The 19,618-nt window shown below is 49.0% G+C and overlaps 1 protein-coding gene across 4 annotated transcripts; it reads left to right on the top strand.

Moving 5' to 3' along the window:
- The first annotated feature begins 1,305 nt into the window (after positions 1-1,305).
- On the top strand, positions 1,306-19,403 carry qtrt1 (queuine tRNA-ribosyltransferase 1). Of its 4 annotated transcripts, XR_013549433.1 has the most exons (11): positions 1,306-1,528; positions 3,247-3,315; positions 4,306-4,444; positions 5,518-5,596; positions 7,870-7,985; positions 8,791-8,929; positions 12,038-12,113; positions 13,704-13,813; positions 15,301-15,385; positions 18,175-18,454; positions 19,273-19,392. XR_013549433.1 is itself a non-coding variant. In XM_078429301.1 (10 exons), exons 1-10 carry the CDS (start codon positions 1,316-1,318, stop codon positions 18,325-18,327), a joined length of 1,179 nt encoding a protein of 392 aa, XP_078285427.1. In that variant the 5' UTR covers positions 1,306-1,315; the 3' UTR covers positions 18,328-19,403. The 4 variants fall into 4 exon arrangements, 3 of the variants coding, with proteins under 3 accessions (XP_078285427.1, XP_078285430.1, XP_078285428.1); XM_078429301.1 differs by having other exon boundaries at positions 18,175-19,403; XM_078429304.1 differs by lacking the exons at positions 15,301-15,385; positions 19,273-19,392 and having other exon boundaries at positions 18,175-18,285.
- Positions 19,404-19,618: the final 215 nt, after the last annotated feature.

Raw genomic sequence — 19,618 nt, 5'->3', positions numbered from 1 at the left:
CTGAGATGATGCCTGACCCGCTGAGTTACTCCAGCTTTTTGTGATAATCATAATTGTCATCATAATTGTAAATTATTAGCCGAGTATGTTTTGCAACATACGAGGAATTCGGTTGCTATACAGTCATGCCAAAAAAGCAACAAGACACCCATTACATAAAAAATGGACATAAACATCCTCCACATTCCCCACTGTGATGCAAGGCAATAAAGTCTTATCTTCTTTCCTCAATATTTATATATACACATACACGCATATATATTAAATATACAAACGTACACATAGAAACCAAACACACAGACAGGCACATACAAACATACAGACACAGGCACACATAAACATACAGACAAACACACACACAGACAAACAGATACAGACACTCACAGACAAACATACAGACAGACAGACACAGATGCAGACACACAGCAGGCACATACAAACATACAGCCACAGGCACGCATAAACATACAGACAAACACACACATAGACATACAGATACAGACACTCACAGACACATACAGACACAGGCAGGCACATACAGCCACATGCACACATAAACATACAAACAAACACACACATAAACATACAGATACAGACACTCACAGACAGACACACACACACAGTACAGACACACGACACAGACAGGCACAAACACACAGGCATGACACACAGATACAGACACAAACACAGACAGGCACACACACACAGATAGACACACAGACACGCACACACACAAACATACAGACAGACAGATACAGACACACACACACACACAAACATAGACAGATACAGACACACACAAACAGACACACACACACAAACAGACAGACAGAGGCACACACAGACAGATACAGACACACACACACACACAAACAGACACACACACACACACAAACATACAGACAGATACAGACACACACACACACACAAACAGACACACACACACAAACAGACAGAGGCACACACAGAGACACACACACACAGACACACAAACAGACACACACACACACACAAACATACAGACAGATACAGACACAGAGACACACATACAGACAGGCACACACACACACACCACAGCCCCTCCACTAGGATGAAGACAGACACTAAATGCTGGAGTAACTCAGCAGGTCAGGCAGAATCTCTGGAGAGAAGGAATGGGTGACGTTTCGGGTCGAGACCCTTCCCCAGAGACGCTGCCTTCCCGCTAGGCCCGAGCCCGAGCCTGAGCCTGAGCCCCCCCTCCCCCCCGGGCCGAGCCTGTGAGGCCGCGTCTGTACCTCCCTCCCTCCCTCCCCCACCCCGCCTCCTCCTCCCCATGGCCGCCCCGCTGTCGCTGCGGATCGGTGCCGAGTGCCCGGTGACCCGTGCCCGTCTCTGCCGCCTGCGGCTGCCCCACCAGGCGCTCCACACACCCGTCTTCATGCCGGTCGGTACCCAGGGCACGCTGAAGGGCATCGCCGTCCCGCAGATGGAGGCGCTCGGCTGCCGCATCTGTCTGGGCAACACCTACCACCTGGGCATGAGGCCGGTGAGAGAGGGGGGGGGGGGGGAGAGTGGGGGGGGGAGAGTGGGGAGGGGGGAGTGAGGGGGGTAGAGGGGGGGAGGGGGAGAGAGGGGGGAGGGGGAGTGGGGGGAGAGAGGGGGGGAGAGTGGGAGTGAGGGGGGGAGAGAGGGGGGGAGGGGGAGAGAGGGGGGAGGGAGAGAGGGGGAGAGTGGGAGTGAGGGGGTAGAGGGGGGGGGGAGGGGGTAGAGGGGGGGAGAGAGGGGGAGGGGGAGAGAGGGGGAGGGGAGAGAGGGGGAGGGGGAGTGAGGGGAGAGAGGGGGGAGGGGGTAGAGGGAGTGAGAGAGGGGGGAGGGGGGAGTGAGGGGGGAGAGAGGGGGGGAGGGGGGAGGGGGGGAGGGAGAGAGTGGGAGTGAGGGGGTAGAGGGGGGGGAGAGAGGGGGGAGTGAGGGGGGGAGAGAGGGGGGGAGGGGGGAGAGGGGGGGGGAGGGGGGAGAGTGGGGGGGTAGAGGGGGATAAAGGGAGGGGGAGAAAGGGAGAGGGTAGAGGGGGGGGAGAGAGGGAGAGGGGGGGGGGAGAGAGGGAGAGGGGGGAAGAGAGGGGGAGAGAGGGGGGGAGAGAGAGAGGGGGTGGGGGGAGTGAGGGGGTGCGAGGGAGGGGGGAGAGAGGGGGTAGAGGGGGTAGAAAGGGAGGGAGGGAGGGAGCGGAGAGTGGGTGAGGGGGAGAGGGGGGGGAGAGAGGGAGGGGGAGAGAGGGAGGGGGAAGGGGGAGAGAGAGAGGAAGGAGGGGGGAGGGGGGGAGAGAGGGGGAAGGGGGAGAGAGGGGGAAGGAGGAGAGAGGGGGAAGGGGGAGAGAGAGGGAGAGGGAGAGGTGGGGAGAGAGTGGTGAGTGTGGAATTCTCTGCCACAAAAGGTAGTTGAGGCCAGTTCATTGGCTATATTTAAGAGGGAGTTAGATGTGGCCCTTGTGGCTAAAGGGATCAGGGGGTATGGAGAGAAGGCAGGTACAGGTTACCGAGCTGGATGATCAGCCATGATCATATTGAATGGCGGTGCAGGCTCGAAGGGCCGAATGGCCTACTCCTGCACCTATTTTCTATGTTTCTATGAGAGAGAGAGAGGAGGGAGGGGAGAGTGAGAGAGAGAGGAGGGAGGGGAGAGTGAGAGAGGAGGGGGGAAAGGGGGAGTGAGGGGGAGCGGGGAGTGAGGGGGAGGGGGGAGTGAGGGGGAGGGGGGAGTGAGGGGGAGGCGGGAGAAAGTGAGAGGGTGGGGTGGAGAGGGGAAGGATGAGGAGGAGAGCGGGAAAAGGGAAGGGAAGAATGAAGAGAGGGGAGGGTAGATGAGTGAAAAGGAGGGAGGGAGAGAGACGGTAGAGAGCCACAGGAGGGAGGGAGAAAGAGAGGAAGGCTAGAAAGGGGAAGGGAGGGAGTGGAGAGGAGGGAGGGAGGATAGGGAGGGAGAGAGGGGAAGGTAGATGAGTGAAAAGGTGTGAGGGGGTGGAGGGTAGAGAAGAGAAAAGGAGGGGTGAGAAATAGAGGAGGGAGAGAGAGAATGATGGAAGGTAGGGAAGGACAAAGGAGGATGGAGGGGGAGGGAGGGAGAGAGTGGCAGGAGTGCAGAGACAGAGGGAAGGCAGGCGATGGAGGTGGGGGAGGCAAGAGGGCGGGGAGGGTGTGGAGCTGGGTCTTTCCACCTTCCAATTCTCGGATCAAGAGTTGGCTTTCTGTGACAAGTCTCTACTTCCAGGGTCCGGACCTGATCGCCAAAGCAAACGGGCTGCACGGTTTCATGAACTGGAGGAGGGCCTTGCTAACGGTGAGTGCTTATTTACGCAGAAACATGGTCTTTAAAGATTCATTTCAAGAGTCAAGAGTGTTTTATTGTCATGTGTTCCAGATAGAACAATGAAATTCTTACTTCAGCAGCACAACAGAATATGTAAACATAGTACACTGTAAACAATATGATAAATGAGAGAGAAAAAAAATAATCTGTGTGTATATAATACACATACTCACAAGTACACACACATACATATGCACACATATATACACATGCACATATATGTATATATCTTTTCACACATTGCTGGATAGAAGGAATGGGTGACGTTTCGGCTTGAGACTCTTCTTCAGGCGAAGTGTCTCAACCATGAAACATCATCCAGATGCTGCCTGACCTGCTGATTCCTCCAGCTCTTTGTGTTTGGTTAAGATTCCAGCATCTGTATGCCTTTCTGTCTCCATTTATCTGAGCCCTAGTCCTCTCGGTTATCTGGATGCTTTGATCTAATACAAACTCCGTACAGACAGCGCCCATAGTCAGGATCGAACCCGTGTCTCTGGCGCCGAAAGTACTGTAAGGCAGCAACTCTACCGCTGCGCCACCATGCCGCCCAAGTAATTAAATAAAACAGGAATAAAATAATGCCTCAATCTGATGAAAGAATAAATGCCTGACTACTGCTGCCCGATCTGTTCATTGTTTCTGTGTAAGAAGGAACTGCGGATGCTGGTTTAAACGGAAGATAGACACAAAAAGCTGGAGTAACTCAGGCAGCAGCTCTGGAGAGAAGGAATGTGTGACGTTTCGGGTCAAGCCCCTTCTTTTTTGACATCAGTAATGCTGACCATGAAACTGGGATTTATTCCCAAAACTGTTCTTTGGCGTTCCATCCTTGTTATAATAAAAATAAATAGTGGTGAAATAAAACCACACGAGTTTATAACTTTGTGGTGGGTGGGTGGGTGGGTGAAAGTTGAGCTGGCTGGGTGTGTCTCTGGCTTATTTCACGTGTCCTTGCAGGATAGCGGTGGATTCCAAATGGTGTCCTTGGTGGAGCTGGCAGAAGTCACTGAAGAAGGGGTGCGCTTTTGTTCCCCCTACGATGGGGAAGAGATCCTCCTGTCACCAGAGAAGTCAATCGAAATTCAGAATGCACTCGGTAATTAGCTGAACCTCTTCCTTATACCGAGACGATTTGAGTATAGGAGTAAAGAGGTCCTTCTGCAGTTGTACGGGGCGCTGGTGAGACCACATCTGGAGTACTGTGTGCAGTTTTGGTCTCCTAATTTGAGGAAGGACGTCCTTGCTGTTGAGGCAGTGCAGCGCAGGTTCACGAGGTTAATCCCCGGGATGGCGGGACTGTCATATGAGGAAAGATTGGAAAGACTAGGCTTGTATTCACTGGAGTTTAGAAGGATGAGAGGGGATCTTCATATCATCATATCATATCATATATATACAGCCGGAAACAGGCCTTTTCGGCCCACCAAGTCCGCGCCGCCCAGCGATCCCCGCACACCAACACTATCCTACACCCACTAGGGACAATTTTTACATTTACCCAGCCAATTAACCTACATACCTGTACGTCTTTGGAGTGTGGGAGGAAACCGAAGATCTCGGAGAAAACCCACGCAGGTCACGGGGAGAACGTACAAACTCCTTACAGTGCAGCACGTAGTCAGGATCGAACCTGAGTCTCCGGCGCTGCATTCGCTGTAAAGCAGCAACTCTACCGCTGCGCTACTTATAGAGACATATAAAATTATGAAAGAACTGGACAAGCTGGATGCAGGAAAAATGTTCCCAATGTTGGGGGAGTCCAGAACCAGGGGCCACAGTCTAAGAATAAAGGGGATGCCATTTAAAACTGAGGTGAGAAGAAACCTTTTCACCCAGAGAGTTGTGGGATTGTGGAATTCTCTGCCACAGAAGGCAGTGGATGCCAATTTACTGGATGAATTTGATGGAGCTCCAGGGGCTAGTGGAATCGAGGTATATGGGGAGAAGCAGGCACGAGTTACTGTTGTGGATGATCAGCCATGATCATAATGAATAGCGGTTAAAGCTCGAAGGGCCAAATGGTCTCCTCCTGCACCTATTTTCTATGTTTCTTTGTAAGATCATAGAAGCAGAATATCTTTCATTCTGCTGTGCTTCTTCCGATCCCTCTCCCACTAACAACTGCTTGTTCCTCTCTCCCCTCTCTCCTATGGCTGGCTGCTAAGCCAGGTTCAGACATCATGATGCAGTTGGACGATGTCGTGAGCAGTACTGTAACTGGTCCCAGAGTGGAAGAAGCCATGTACAGGTCAGTGGCAAGAGTTCAAAGCCAGCCGTCACCCAGTGCATGCAGTACCGTGATCTGTATGTAAACACGAGTGCGTTTTCATCTTCAATTATATCACGTGGCTGTTTGAGAGATGTTACCCATAAACAGGGGCCACAGTTTAAGAATAAGGGGTAGGCCATTTAGAACAGAGATGAGGAAAAACTTTTTCAGGTACATGGATAGGACAGGTGTGGGTAGGTGGGACTAGTGTAGCTGGGACATGTGGGCAAGTTGGGCCAAAAGGCCTGTTTCCAAGCTGTATCACTCTTATGACACTAAGAGTCCTGATCCATAACATCACCTATCTATGGTCTCCAGACAAGCTGCCTGACCCATTGAGTTACTCCAGCACTTTGTGTCATTTTGTGTAAACCAGCATCTGCAGTTCCTTCTTTTGTTACACCAAAGCCTCTCATCTCTTAGCTGGCCCTCCCCTTCAAATGCTTCCTGCTGCCCCACATTGCCCTCTGGAGGGCTGCAGATGATCAATCACCACCTCCTTGTGATTGTACCTTTGACAAGGAGTTTGTCCTGAGCAGATTTGTACATAGCCCTCGAGGCTGTTATAGTCACAGAGTGATACAGTGTGGAAACAGGCCTGTCGGCCCAACTTGCCCACACCCAGCCAACATGTCCCAGCTGCACTAGTCCCACCTGCCTGCCCTCCAAACTTGTCCCTCCAAACTTGTCCAAACTTCTAACTGTTTCTTAAACATTGGGATAGTCCCAGCCTCAACTACCTCCTCTGGCAGCTTGTTCCCAGAGATGCAACAACTGTTGCTGGAAGGTCATGAACTTGGAGAAAGTAGCGCTTGGTCTTCAGGTGTAAGAAGATATAGAAACATAGAAACATAGAAAATAGGTGCAGGAGTAGGCCATTCGGCACTTCGAGCCTGCACCGCCATTCAATATGATCATGGCTGATCATCCAACTCAGTATCCCGTACCTGCCTTCTCTCCATACCCCCTGATCCCTTTAGCCACAAGGGCCACATCTAACTCCCTCTTAAATATAGCCAATGAACTGGCCTCAACTATCCTCTGTGGCAGAGAATTCCACAGATTCACCACTCTCTGTGTGAAAAAAAACTTTCTCATCTCGGTCCTAAAAGACTTCCCCCTTATCCTTAAACTGTGACCCCTTGTTCTGGACTTCCCCAACATCGGGAACAATCTTCCTGCATCTAGTCTGTCCAACCCCTTAAGAATTTTGTAAGTTTCTATAAGATCCCCCCTCAATCTTCTAAATTCCAGCGAGTACAAGCTGAGTCTATCCAGTCTTTCTTCATATGAAAGTCCTGCCATCCCAGGAATCAATCTGGTGAACCTTCTCTGTACTCCCTCTATGGCAAGAATGTCTTTCCTCAGATTAGGAGACCAAAACTGTACGCAATACTCCAGGTGTGGTCTCACCAATGCCCTGTGCAACTGCAGCAGAACCTCCCTGCTCCTATACTCAAATCCCCTCGTTATGAATGCCAACATACCATTCGCTTTCTTCACTGCCTGCTGCACCTGCATGCCTACTTTCAATGACTGGTGTACCACGACACCCAGGTCTCGTTGCATCTCCCCTTCTAATCAGCCACCATCCAGATAATAGTCTGCTTTCCTGTTCTTGCCACCAAAGTGGATAACGAACCCGGGTTTCCAGCGCTACATTCGCTGTAAGGCAGCAACTCTATACCGCTGCGCCACCATGCGGATTAGTACGGGTGTCAGGGGTTATGGGGAGAAGGCAGGAGAATGGGGTTAAGAGGGAAAGATAGATCAACCATGATTGAATGGCGGAGAAGACTTGATGGGCTGAATGGCCTTGAGCCTAGCTAGGCACATTGAGTCTGGGCTTATTGAATGATGGATGGCACTGCTCTCGATAACTCTGATGATGATAAAGATGATGATGATAAAGATGATAAAGATGATGATGATGATGATGATAAAGATGATGATAAAGATGATGATGATGATGATAAAGATGATACTTTATTGTGACTTGCACCTACCTGGGTTCAGTGGAATTCTTAGCTTCTGCACACTGAAGAGTTTGTTTTTACACAAGAGTCACCACAAAGGCGATCGACAAAGTTACAAAAATACTCATTCCTTCTTCGCCCCCCCCCCCCCCCCCTCAATGCTGGGTCCCCCTTTGTTCATGGAGGCATGGTCTGCTCACCACAGCCCGACCCTTGCCCAAACAGCTCGCTCTCCCATCTGCCATGGGTGTCAGTAACCGTGTAGTTGCCTCGTAGGTCGATCCGCTGGCTGGATCGCTGCATCGCAGCAAACAAGAACCCCGAGAAGCAGAACCTGTTTGCAATAATTCAGGGTGGTCTGGATGCAGAACTACGCAAGAAATGCCTGAAAGGTGAGGTTACCGGCTCTCGATCGTTCTACCATTCTTGGGTATTAAACTGGAGATTCCTGGCAACATTCTCGTAAATCTGTGCAGGAAAATAACTGCAGATGCTGGTACAAATCGAAGGTATCACCAAATGCTGGAGTAACTCAGCGGGTCAGGCAGCATCTCAGGAGAGAAGGAATGGGTGACGTTTCGGGTCGAGACCCTTCTTCAGACTCGTAAATCTTCTCGGCACTCTTTCCAGCTTGACAACATCTTTCCTATAACATGGTGCCTAGAACTGAACACAATACTCCAAAATGCGGACAGTTGCGGGTGTCGGGGGTTATGGGGAGAAGGCAGGAGAATGGGGTTAGGAGGGAGAGATAGACACGTTAGAGGCAGTTCCCAATGTTGGGGGGGTCCAGAACCAGGGGCCACAGTTTAAGAATAAGGGGTAGGCCATTTAGAACTGAGATGAGGAAAAACTTTTTCAGTCAGAGAGTTGTGAATCTGTGGAATTCTCTGCCTCAGAAGGCAGTGGAGGCCAATTCTCTGAATGCATTCAAGAGAGAGCTGGATAGAGCTCTTAAGGATAGCGGAGTCAGGGGGTATGGGGAGAAGGCAGGAACGGGGTACTGATTAAGAATGATCAGCCATGATCACATTGAATGGCGGTGCTGGCTCGAAGGGCCGAATGGCCTCCTCCTGCACCAATTGTCTATTGTCTAGATCAGCCATGATTGAATGGCGGAGTAGACCTGATGGACTGAATGGCCTAATTCTGCTCCTATCACTTATGTCCTTATGAATATTTGCTGTGTGCTTTCAGAGATGATCAAGCGTGATATTCCTGGTTTTGCCATTGGAGGATTGAGTGGAGGAGAGGCGAAGGACCACTTCTGGAGGATGGTGATGCTCTGCACTGATTACTTGCCACGGGAGAAGCCGCGCTACCTGATGGGAGTGGGGTAAGAGAGAGCCAATGTACATGACTATCTGCCTCTCTTCACCCAGCGACGACTTCACCCTTCTATCTGGCAGTGTGATCAACCTTTGCTTGCTAGCCTTTGTCTGCATCTCCCTATAAACCTCTCCAATAGACCCTCTTCCCATCTATATACATATATATATATATATACAAGGCAGACACAAAATGCTGGAGTAACTCAACGGGTCAGACCGCATCTCTGGGGAGGAGGAATGGGTGACGTTTCAGGTCAAGACCCTGAAGAAGGGTCTCGACCTGAAACGTCACCCATTCCTTCTCCCCAGAGATGCTGCCTGACCGCTGAGTTACTCCAGCATTTTGTGTCTACCTTCGATTTAAACCAGCATCTGCAGTTTTCTTTCATATATTTCGACTTTACGATGGTGCGCAGCGGTAGAGTTGCTGCCTTACAGCGAATGCAGCGCCGGAGACCCGAGTTCCATCCCGACTACGGGCGCTGTCTGTACGGAGTTTGTACGTTCTCCCCGTGACCTGCGTGGGTTTTCTCTGAGATCTTCGGTTTCCTCCCACACTCCAAAGAAGTACAAAGGTTTGTAGAATAATTAGCTTGGTGTATGTGTAAATTGTCCTTAGTGGGTATAGGATAGTGTTAGTGTGCGGGGATCGCTGGTCGTCGTGGACCCAATGGGCCAAAAGGGCCCGTTTCCACGCTGTATCACTAAACTAAACGGCAGCTCCCAGTCAGCCACGTGATCAGCTGTATTAAATGCATTTTCGGGGCGTGGCTGTGTTCTGCAGCTGCGGCTCACCGGCAGTCTCTCCGTTTTTTTTTGTGTGTTTTTTGTCATTGTTGATGTTAAATGTACGTTTTGTTTTATTTTTAATTCTGTGTATGTGGGGGATGGTGGGGGGGTTGGGGGAAACCTTTTTTTAAATCTCCTCCTCAACGGAGATGCGACCGTTACCGTGTCGTATCTCCGTTCGCGCTACGGCCTAACATCGTGGAGTCGGCGGCCTCCAGCTGGGATCGACCTTGAAGACTCCGGTCGCAGGGCCTGGACTTACCATCTCGGAGGCTTCGGCCGTGGGCCCTGCAGACCGCAACATCGGGAGTTCGCAGGTCCCTGGCTGGCGACCGGCTTTTGGGAGCTCCAGCCGTAGCAGCTTCAACCGCCCCGAAGCACGAGGCACGATCAACCCGCTCGCAGGCCCTTCATCACCCTGCGTGGCTCGGCCGCAGCACTTTACATCGCCCGGTGGGGGCTCAGGACTCTCATCGCCCTGCGTGGCTCGGCCGCGGCATTTTCCATCGCCCGGTGGGGGCTCAGGACTTTCATCGGCCTGCTCGGCTCGGCTCGGCCCTGGGACTTTCCATCGCCCGGTGGGGGCTTCAAGGGGTTGGGAGCCTCGACTGCCTCGTGGCGCCACGGGAGAAGAACGAGGAGGAGATAAGACTTTGCCTTCCATCACAGTGAGGGTATGCCTAGAGCAATCACTGTGATGGCTGTTTTGTGTAAAAAATTGTATCTGTGTGTCTTGTGTTCTTTAATGTCTACTGCCGGACCCTGACGTGAGAGGACGCTGGCGTTGTGTATTCGCCGCTTTTCCGTCAGGATAGTTTGTCTGTTTGTTTCTATGTTAATTGTATTTGTAAAGCGCTTTGTGCATGTGTTAAGGCGCTATATAAAATAAATATATTATTATTATTATTATTATTTTCAACTTACGATATTTTCGATTTACGGTGGGTTTATCGGAACATGACCCCATCGTAAGTCGAGGAGTATCTGTAATGTTAAGGCTGCATTCTGGTATAAAACATAGCAGTAGAATTAGGCCATTCAGCCCATTCGATTATGGCTGATCTATTTTTCCCTCTCACTCCTATTTTGATATCAGTGAAGGATCTGCTGTTGGAAATTCACTGTGTGGAAGTTGTAGATTTTAAAGGTGAACCTTTGATGACTGAACCTTGGCGCAGGGATAGAACTGACCAAACGCAGACTGGCCGATGGTTTCGCTGAACACCTTCGTTCAGTCTGCCTGGACCGACCTGATCTCCCGGTTGCCAAACACTTTAATTCTCCTTCCCATTCCCACACTGTCCTTTCTGTCCTAGGTCTCCTCCATTGTCAGTGTGAGGCTAAACGCAAATTGGAGGAACAGCATCTCAGATTTCGCTTGGGCAGCTTACACCCCAGTGGTATGAATATTGATTTATCTCACTTCAAGTAGCCCCGGCATTCCCTCTCTCTCCATCCCCTCCCCACCCAAGTCGCACCAGCTTCTCGTTGTCACCCAACAAACAGCTAACAATGGCCTGTTTCCTTTATCATCGTTACTTTTTTGCACACCTTTCATTCATTGTTCCATATCTCTCTACATCATTGTCAAAATCTCTTATTTCCCTTTCCATGACTTTCAGTCTGAAGAAGGGTCTCGGCCCAAAACGTTACCCATTCCTTCTCCCCAGAGATGCTGCCTGTCCCGCTGAGTTACTCCAGCTGTTTGTGTTTATCCTCAGTTTAAACCAGCATCTGCAGTTCCTTCCTACACAAAGAACTGAATTGATTGGTGACAATAGGGAGGCATATATCTTACAGGGGTTGAGGAGTTCATGGATGGAGGACATAAAATAGGTGTATCTGATGTGTGTACATACTGCAGGGGCAACCAGATTACATGAGTTACCTATTTAGTTTAGTTTAGAGATACCGCGCGGAAACAGTCCCTTCGACCCACCGAGTCCGTGCCAACCAATGATTCCCGTACATTAACACTATCCTACATACATTTGGAACAATTTTTACACCAACCAAGCCAATTAACCTACAAACCTGTACGTCTTTGGAGTGTGGGAGGAAACCGAAGATCTCGGAGAAAACCCACGCAGGTCACGGGGAGAACGTACAAACTCCGTACAGACAGCACCCGTAGTCGGGATCGAACCCGGGTCTCCGGCGCTGCAAGGCAGCAACTCTACCGCTGCGCCACCGTGCTGCCCGGAATGTTATAGACCATACGGTAGAATGCACAGTGTTGGGGGGACCAAATTACATGTGCTATGCATTGTGTACTTGAGGTTTCCAGCCTCGTCTTTACTTGCTTCAATCCTCTGTCTGACCAGGTATGCAACAGATCTCGTGGTTTGTGTGGCTCTTGGCTGCGACATGTTTGACTGTGTGTTTCCCACACGGACGGCGGTAAGCATTTTGTTGATGCAGTTCAGTTTAGTTTACTGTCCCGTGTACCGAGGTACAGTGAAAAGGTTTTGTGGCGTGCTATCCAGTCAGCGGAAAGACAATACATGATTACAATCGAGCCGTCCGCAGTGTGTACAGATACACATGATAGAGGTAATAATGTTTAGTGCAAGATAAAGTCCTATCAAAGATAGTTTGAGGGTCACCAATGAGGTAGATAGTAGTTCAGGACTGCTCTCTGGTTGTGGTGGGATGGTTCAGTTGCCTGATAACAGCTGGGAAGAAACTGTCCCTGAATCTGGAGGTGTGTGTTTTCACATTTCTGTACCTTTTGCCTGATGGGAGAGGGGAGAAGAGAGAGTAAGACTCGTCCTTGATTATGCTGCTGGCCTTGTACAGAATTACAGGACAGTAGTACAGAATCATTTGGTTCTTTGCCGAGGAGGGTGATTGTATCTATGCTTACTGTCATGAGCAGATCGTGGGAGCAGATGTCAATGGGAGAATGGATGGGATTGCGATACACAGTTAAACCAGAGACTTTGTAAATGGATGCATTTATTCGCAAAATGCTGGAGTAACTCAGCAGATCAGGCAGCATCTCAGGAGAGAAGGAATGGGTGACGTTTCGGGTCGGCCATTCAATCATGGCTGATCTATCTCTCCCTCCTAACCCCATCCTCCAGCCTTCTCCCCATATCCCCTGACACCCGTACTAATCAAGAATCTATCTATCTCTGTCACCCATCCAGTCTGAAGAAGAGTCTCGACCCAAAACGTCACCCATTCCTTCTCTCCTGAGATGCTGCCTGACCTGCTGAGTTACTCTAGCATTTTGTGAATAAATACCTTCGATTTGTACCAGCATCTGCAGTTATTTTCTTATACAGATTGGAAATTAATGCGATTGCTAAAGGATTCAAAGATTAGTTTAGTTTAGAGATACAGCGCGGAAACAGGACCTTTGGCCCACTGAGTCCGCGCCGACCAGCGATCCCCGCACACTAACACCATCTCACACACACTAGGGACGATTTACTATTTTAACAAAGTCAATTAAACTACAAACTTGTACGTCTTTGGAGCATGGGAGTAAACCGGAGATCCCGGAGAGAACCCATGCACGTATTAACTCCGCACAGAGAGCACTAGTAGTCAGGATGGAAGCCGGGTCCTTGACGATGTGAGTCAGCAACTCCATCGCTGCGCCACCGTGCCGCCCTATGTTAAGGATAAGGGTATTTTAAAGATTTAAGGATATAAAGAGTCAGGCCAAAAGATCTATTTGCTAAGGCAGACACAAAATGCTGGAGTAACTCAGCGGGACAGGCAGCATCTCTGGAGAGAAGGAATGGGTGACGTTTCGGGTCGAGACCCTTCTTCGGACATAGCAGATCTATTTGCTACGACTAATGAAAGAAATATCGCGGATGAGAAAACTGAGCCAATTTGGGGTGGAGACACGGGGTACGGAACTTGGAATGAGGGGCCAATGTGCAGACGTAGGTGCTGTCTGACGAGTGCTGGCACTGGGGCTGCTGTTTGCCATTCACTTCAGCTCTGCCATCTAATCCTTCTCTGATCTCTCAGCGGTTTGGCTCAGCACTTGTTCCCTGGGGATCGCTGCAGCTGAAACACAGACAATACACCAAGGATTTCAAGCCTATCGACGAGGAATGCACCTGTCCTACCTGCAAGAGGTAAGAGAGGAGGCCATGCGCATTGTGCGTCTCTGATTTGCTGATGGCCACCTTTACCTGAGGGCATTAATAGTGAAGGTAACTCTGCTGCGTTACTGAACTCCAAGTAAACATGGCTGCCCTGTGCTGATTGTCCTGCTCCCTTGGGCCACTGTTTCAGATGACACACGTCAGTTCATAAATGATAGGAGCAGAATTAGCCCATTCGGCCCATCAAGTCTGCTCCGCCATTCAATCATGGCTGATCTATTTCTCCCTCCTAGCCCCATTCTCCTTCCTTCTCCCCATGACCCCTGACACCCATACTAATCAAGAATCTATATTTCTGCCTTAAATATATCCATTGACGGTCTCCACAGCCGTCTGTGGCAATGAATTCCACAGATTCACCACCCACAGACTAAAGAAATTCCTCCTCACCTTCCTAAAGGTACAGTACGTCCTTTTGTTCTGAGGTTGTGGCCTCTGGTCCTAGACTCTCCCACTAGTGGAAACATCCTCTCCACATCCACTCTATCCAAGCCTTTCACTCTTACATGTTCTGAGCAGCAGGAACAAACTGGAAATCAACCAGTTTGCTGCTTGCTCCAATGAATGGTTTTAAAAGCTTTTCACTGTAACTCGTTACATGTGGCAATAAACTATACAGTCCATGGTGGCTCCTGCAAACTGTTGGGGTCTTTGTGGATGTAGCAAGTGGACACCAGACTTTGCTGAGGTGTACACCATAGATCAATGGCCTCTATGGCTCAACATGAAGAAAGTATTACCTGTTGGCCTGTAAATTCAAGATAGACACAAACTGCTGGAGTAACTCAGCGGGACAGTCAGCATCTCCGGGGAGAAGGAATGGGCGACGTTTCGGTTCGAGGCCCTTCTTCAGACTGATTTCAGAGGAGAGAGAGATACATAGATAAGGAAGTGTAAAGTGTGAAAGTGGGACAAAGGGAATGGAGACCAATGAAATTGGAGAATAGATCATTAAATGTAGTCGGAGACTGCAAGACTGGTCGGAGAACTGGGAAGGGGGAGGGATGGAGAGAGAGGGAAAGCACGGGCTACTTGAAGTTAGGGACATCAATGTTCATACCGCTGGGGTGTAAGCTGCCCAAGCGAAATATGAGGTGCTGTTCCTCCAATTTGCGTTGGGCTTCACTCAGACACTGGAGGAGGCCCAGGACAGAAAGGTCAGTGTGGGAATGGGAGGGAGAGTTAAAGTGTTTAGCAACCGGCAGGTCAGGTAGGTTTAGGCGGACTGAGCGGAGGATTCAGCGAAACGATCGCTGAGCCTGCGCTTGGTCTCGCCGTTAGGTTGACTGCGCGGAGGTGTTCAGCGTTTGGCGGCCTGTAAATGCAGAAGTGCGCACCGGATAAAGGCTGTACATCAGGAGAGATGTAGACCGAAGTACCTCTGCAGGGTTCGGGTTGGGGGCTGTTCACTTTGGTTGTTGGGTTAATTTGTCAGAACTGCTCTTTTGTGTTAACAGGTATACACGAGCTTATCTCCATGCCCTGTTCAAGAGTGACACAGCTGCACTGCACCACATCACCATCCACAACATTGCTTACCAGGTGGGCAAGAGTTTAGAAACATAGAAAATAGGTGCAGGATGTGACCATTCGGCCCTTCGAGCCAGCACTGCCATTCAATATGATCATGGCTGATCATCTAAAATAAGTACCCCGTTCCTACTTTCTCCCCATATCTCTTGATTCCGTTAGCCCAAAGACTAATATCTAAATTTCTCTTGAAAACATCCAGTGGGTTGTCCTCCACTTCCTTCTGTGGCAGAGAATTCCACAGATTCACAACTCACTGGGTGAAAATGTTTTTCCTCATCTCAGTCCTAAATGGCTTGCCCCTTATTCTTAAACTGGTTCTAGACTCCCCCTCTACTCTGCATCTAACTGGTGCTGCCGTGGAAATGTATGGTGTCTTGGTAAAGAGGATGCTTTACTCTGTATCTAATGCACCTGTATTTAGCAGCCTTGTTCATTTAGACCAAAAATAATTTAGGGTGGCACGGTGGCGCAGTGGTAGAGTTGCTGCCTTACAGCAAATGCAGCGCCGGAGACCTGGGTTCCATCCCGACTATGGGTACTGTCTGTACGGAGTTTGTACGTTCTCCCCGTGACTGCGTGGGTTTTCTTCGAGATCTACGGTTTCCTCCCACACTCCAAAGACGTACAGGTATGTAGGTTAATTGGCTTGATAAATGCAAAAAAAAATTGTCCCTAGTGAGTATAGGACAGTGTTAATGTGCGGGGATCGCTGGTCGGTGCGGACCCGGTGGGTCGAAAGGGCCTGTTTCCACCCTGTATCTCTAAAATAAACGATCAAAATCAAAGTATAGTGTTTCTCCCTACCTCCCCCTTATACACTCTGCACCATGGAGATATACTCTGGGTGTAGGTGCTAGACTATTGGAGTAGGTTAATGAGTCTGCTGGCATGCTTGGTTTAGACATACTGCAAGGAAGATAGTAGACACAGGATCTGATTTATAATTACTTTAGACAATAGGTGCAGGAGTAGGCCATTCAGCCCTTCGAGCCAGCACCGCCATTCAATGCGATCATGGCTGATCACTCTCAATCAGTACCCCGTTCCTGCCTTCTCCCCATACCCCCTCACTCCGCTATCCTTAAGAGCTCTATCCAGCTCTCTCTTGAAAGCATCCAACGAACTGGCCTCCACTGCCTTCTGAGGCAGAGAATTCCACACCTTCACCACTCTCTTTACCATTTGCTGAGGAGCTGTGAACAGCAGGCATGGATCTCGAAGGCAGAAATAGATTGGCACCATCATTTTTAACCAGCAGTCAAGTGTAATAGGTTGACCATGATTTTTATAGTAATTCCACTGCAGATGCTAGTTTTCACCCTTTCCCAGTCGAGGAACTCAGGCAACATCTCTGGAGAGAAGGAATGGGTGACGTTTCAGGTCGAGACCCTTCTTCAGACGGGTCTGTAGTTGGCACTGTATTAATCTTGTTTTAATTACTGCATTGCTCTACATGGGTGAGTTTTGTAGGCTGAATTAGTCCACCATGAGGTTTATTTTGCACACTCTCAGGAAACTGATCAGCTGCGTGAAGTTCTCTTCTTTCCCCAAAGCAGGTTACGTTAGGGAGAAATAATGGAATCTGTACTCTCTAGAGGCACGAATAATGTGGAACTCTCATTGAAATGGGGCCGAACAGGCTAGGTACAGGAAGGGTGCTTTCTCTGGCTGGGTCATCTATAACCAAGGGTTATGGTTTCAAAATAAAGTATAGGATGTTAATATCTTAATGAGGGGTGAATTCTTCAACTTGGTTAGAGTTCAGAATTAATATGGATAAATGTATTTATCTTGATGTGGATAGGAAATTGGTGGAAAACCAGTTGTGATCTTGATGAGTGGTGGATTATTATGCTCCCTGGTCTTTCAGGTCAGGTCTGGATCCAATGGCTGTCCTGAGATGCTGGAATAATTACTGTACTGTTTCTGTCTGTTATAGAAGAGGCTTATTTAACACCCTTCTTTAGGGCAGCACGGTGGTGCAGCGGGAGAGATAGTGCCTTATCGCGCCAGAGTCCCGGGTTCGATCCCAACTATGGAGGCCGTCTGTACATTTTCCCTGTGGGGTTTCTCCAAAATCTTCAGTTTCCTCCCACTCCAGACGTACAGGTTTGTAGGTTAATTGGCTTGGTATAAATGTAAATTGTCCCTGGTGTCAAGAGTGTTTTATTGTCCTATCGCAGATAGAACAATGAAATTCTTACTTGCTGCAGCACAACAGAATATGTAAACGTGGCAAACTGTAAATAATAATAGTCTATTGTAGTTCAGAGCTTATTTGAGGTTGTAGTGTTTAATAACATGATGGCTGTAGGGAAGAATCTGTTCCTGAACCTGGACATTAGTATTCAGGCTCCTGTACCTGCATCCAGTCAGGTGTGTGTAGGATAGTGTAAGTGTGCGGGGATCATTGCAGACTCGGTGGACCTGTTTCCACGCTGTATCTCTAAACTAAACCAAAGGTATTTATTTCACAAAATGCTGGAGTAACTCAGGTCAGGCAGTATCTCATGAGAAGGAATGGGTGACGTAGAATTCTCTGCCTCAGAAGGCAGTGGAGGCCAATTCTCTGAATGCATTCAAGAGAGCTAGATGGAGCTCTTAAGGATTGCGGAGTCAGGGGGTATGGGGAGAAGGCAGGAACGGGGTACTGATTGAGAATGATCAGCCATGATCACATTGAATGGTGGTGCTGGCTCGAAGGGCCTCCTCCTGCCCCCATTGTCTATTGGGTCGAGACCCTTCTTCAGACTGAACTAAACTACTTCTAAACTAAACCAGTTGCTTGTGTTTTCTAGTTGAACCTGATGAGCTCCATCCGTGAAAGCATTCAGCAGAAGCGGTTCCCGGAGTTCATTCAACAGTTCATGAAGCGGATGTATGGAAGTGCAGACAAATACCCACGCTGGGCTGTTGACGCACTCAGCGCTGTCAACGTTAAGTTGGAGTAGAGGCTGTGGAGTCGGGATACCCAATCCTACTCTGGGAAGGTGAAGGGCTCATCCAAAGGCTCCCAGCATGTGGTTTCTGACATGATGCTGCCGTGTTCAACCCTGTCTCACTGTCTGGAATATAATTGTAAGCTATAAACAATTTTTAAAGAAATACTTCATCTTGTTTGACATATGTGACAGTTAGTAACGGAGTCAAGCTGTTCCCTTGTAGCTAGGGACTCTGCTTCAATTCTGATTTTTTTTTAAACAGGATTTTTAAAGTGTTCTAACAGGCTCCACCTAAAGCTGCATAGGACTAATCTCCTGCAGTTTGTATTCCAGCCTAATGTGCTGGTCAGCCTAGAGCCTTTAGAGTCCCTCCCCTCCCCCCACTGTTGAGATTTATGCAAGTGATGTTTTTTTTTAGTGGTCTGAATTGGCAAGTTTCAATCCAACAAACACTGCTCCATGAATGAGGGATTATTTAGACAATGCCTTCACCTCCCAGGCCATCAGTCAACAATGTGCTGATGTTGTCAAAGGTTGGTTACAATCCATATTTTGGCGGATTGGTTATGTTTGTGCGGTTGATGAAAGATCACCCAATTGTCGACTCAAGGGCTTTTAAAGCACCTAGAAATGGATATCAGAACTTCCATCACTAGGTGCACTCTGACCATCTCTGGTGTCATCGCCTTTCAAAGTTGCAGCACGATGGACATACAGCAGTGTGTAGGAAGGAACTGCAAATGCTGGTTCAAACTATCGACACAAAATGCTTGAGTAACTCAGCAGGACAGGCAGCATCTCTGGAGAAGGAATGGGTGACGTTTCGGGTCTCGACCCTTCTTCAGTCTCGACCCGAAACATCACCCATACCTTCTCTCCATACCTGTCTGTCCCACTGGGTTACTCCAGCATTGTGTCTATCTACAGCAAACATGTTCTCCTTGTTACCATCAGGCAGACGATACAGGAGTATGGCTGCGCGTACCACCAGACTTAAGAACAGTTTCTACCATCAGGCCACCAGGCCTCTGAACTCAAACACATGTCACATCATAAACATAGCACAAAAAGTAAGGAAATTTGTGTTTGGTAGATTATTTCTTTGTTGTAACAATGCTTCTTGGCAATAAATCTTATACCGTTGGAAAGCGTGTTTATTTCCCTTTTAAATGGTGCCACATTTGTAAGGAACATGCATTTGTGGGGTGAGCAGCAGAGCTGAGTATGTGGGTAGCGCCCATGAAAAATCTGCCAAATCTTCTCTGCCAATGCCAAACAGCTTATTCTGCCATTGACTCTT

This window comes from Rhinoraja longicauda, chromosome 37 (assembly GCF_053455715.1).
Source record: "Rhinoraja longicauda isolate Sanriku21f chromosome 37, sRhiLon1.1, whole genome shotgun sequence".
Taxonomy (NCBI): Eukaryota; Metazoa; Chordata; class Chondrichthyes; order Rajiformes; family Arhynchobatidae; genus Rhinoraja; species Rhinoraja longicauda.
This window is presented reverse-complemented; position numbering and strand designations above follow the sequence as displayed.

Coding starts and splice junctions, on each gene's coding strand:
- qtrt1 (XM_078429301.1), top strand. CDS start 1,316: ATGGCCGCCCCGCTGTCGCTGCGGATCGGTGCCGAGTGCCCGGTGACC. Junction 13,814..15,300: donor ACCTGTCCTACCTGCAAGAG/GTAAGAGAGGAG, acceptor TTGTGTTAACAG/GTATACACGAGCTTATCTCC. Junction 15,386..18,174: donor TCCACAACATTGCTTACCAG/GTGGGCAAGAGT, acceptor TGTGTTTTCTAG/TTGAACCTGATGAGCTCCAT.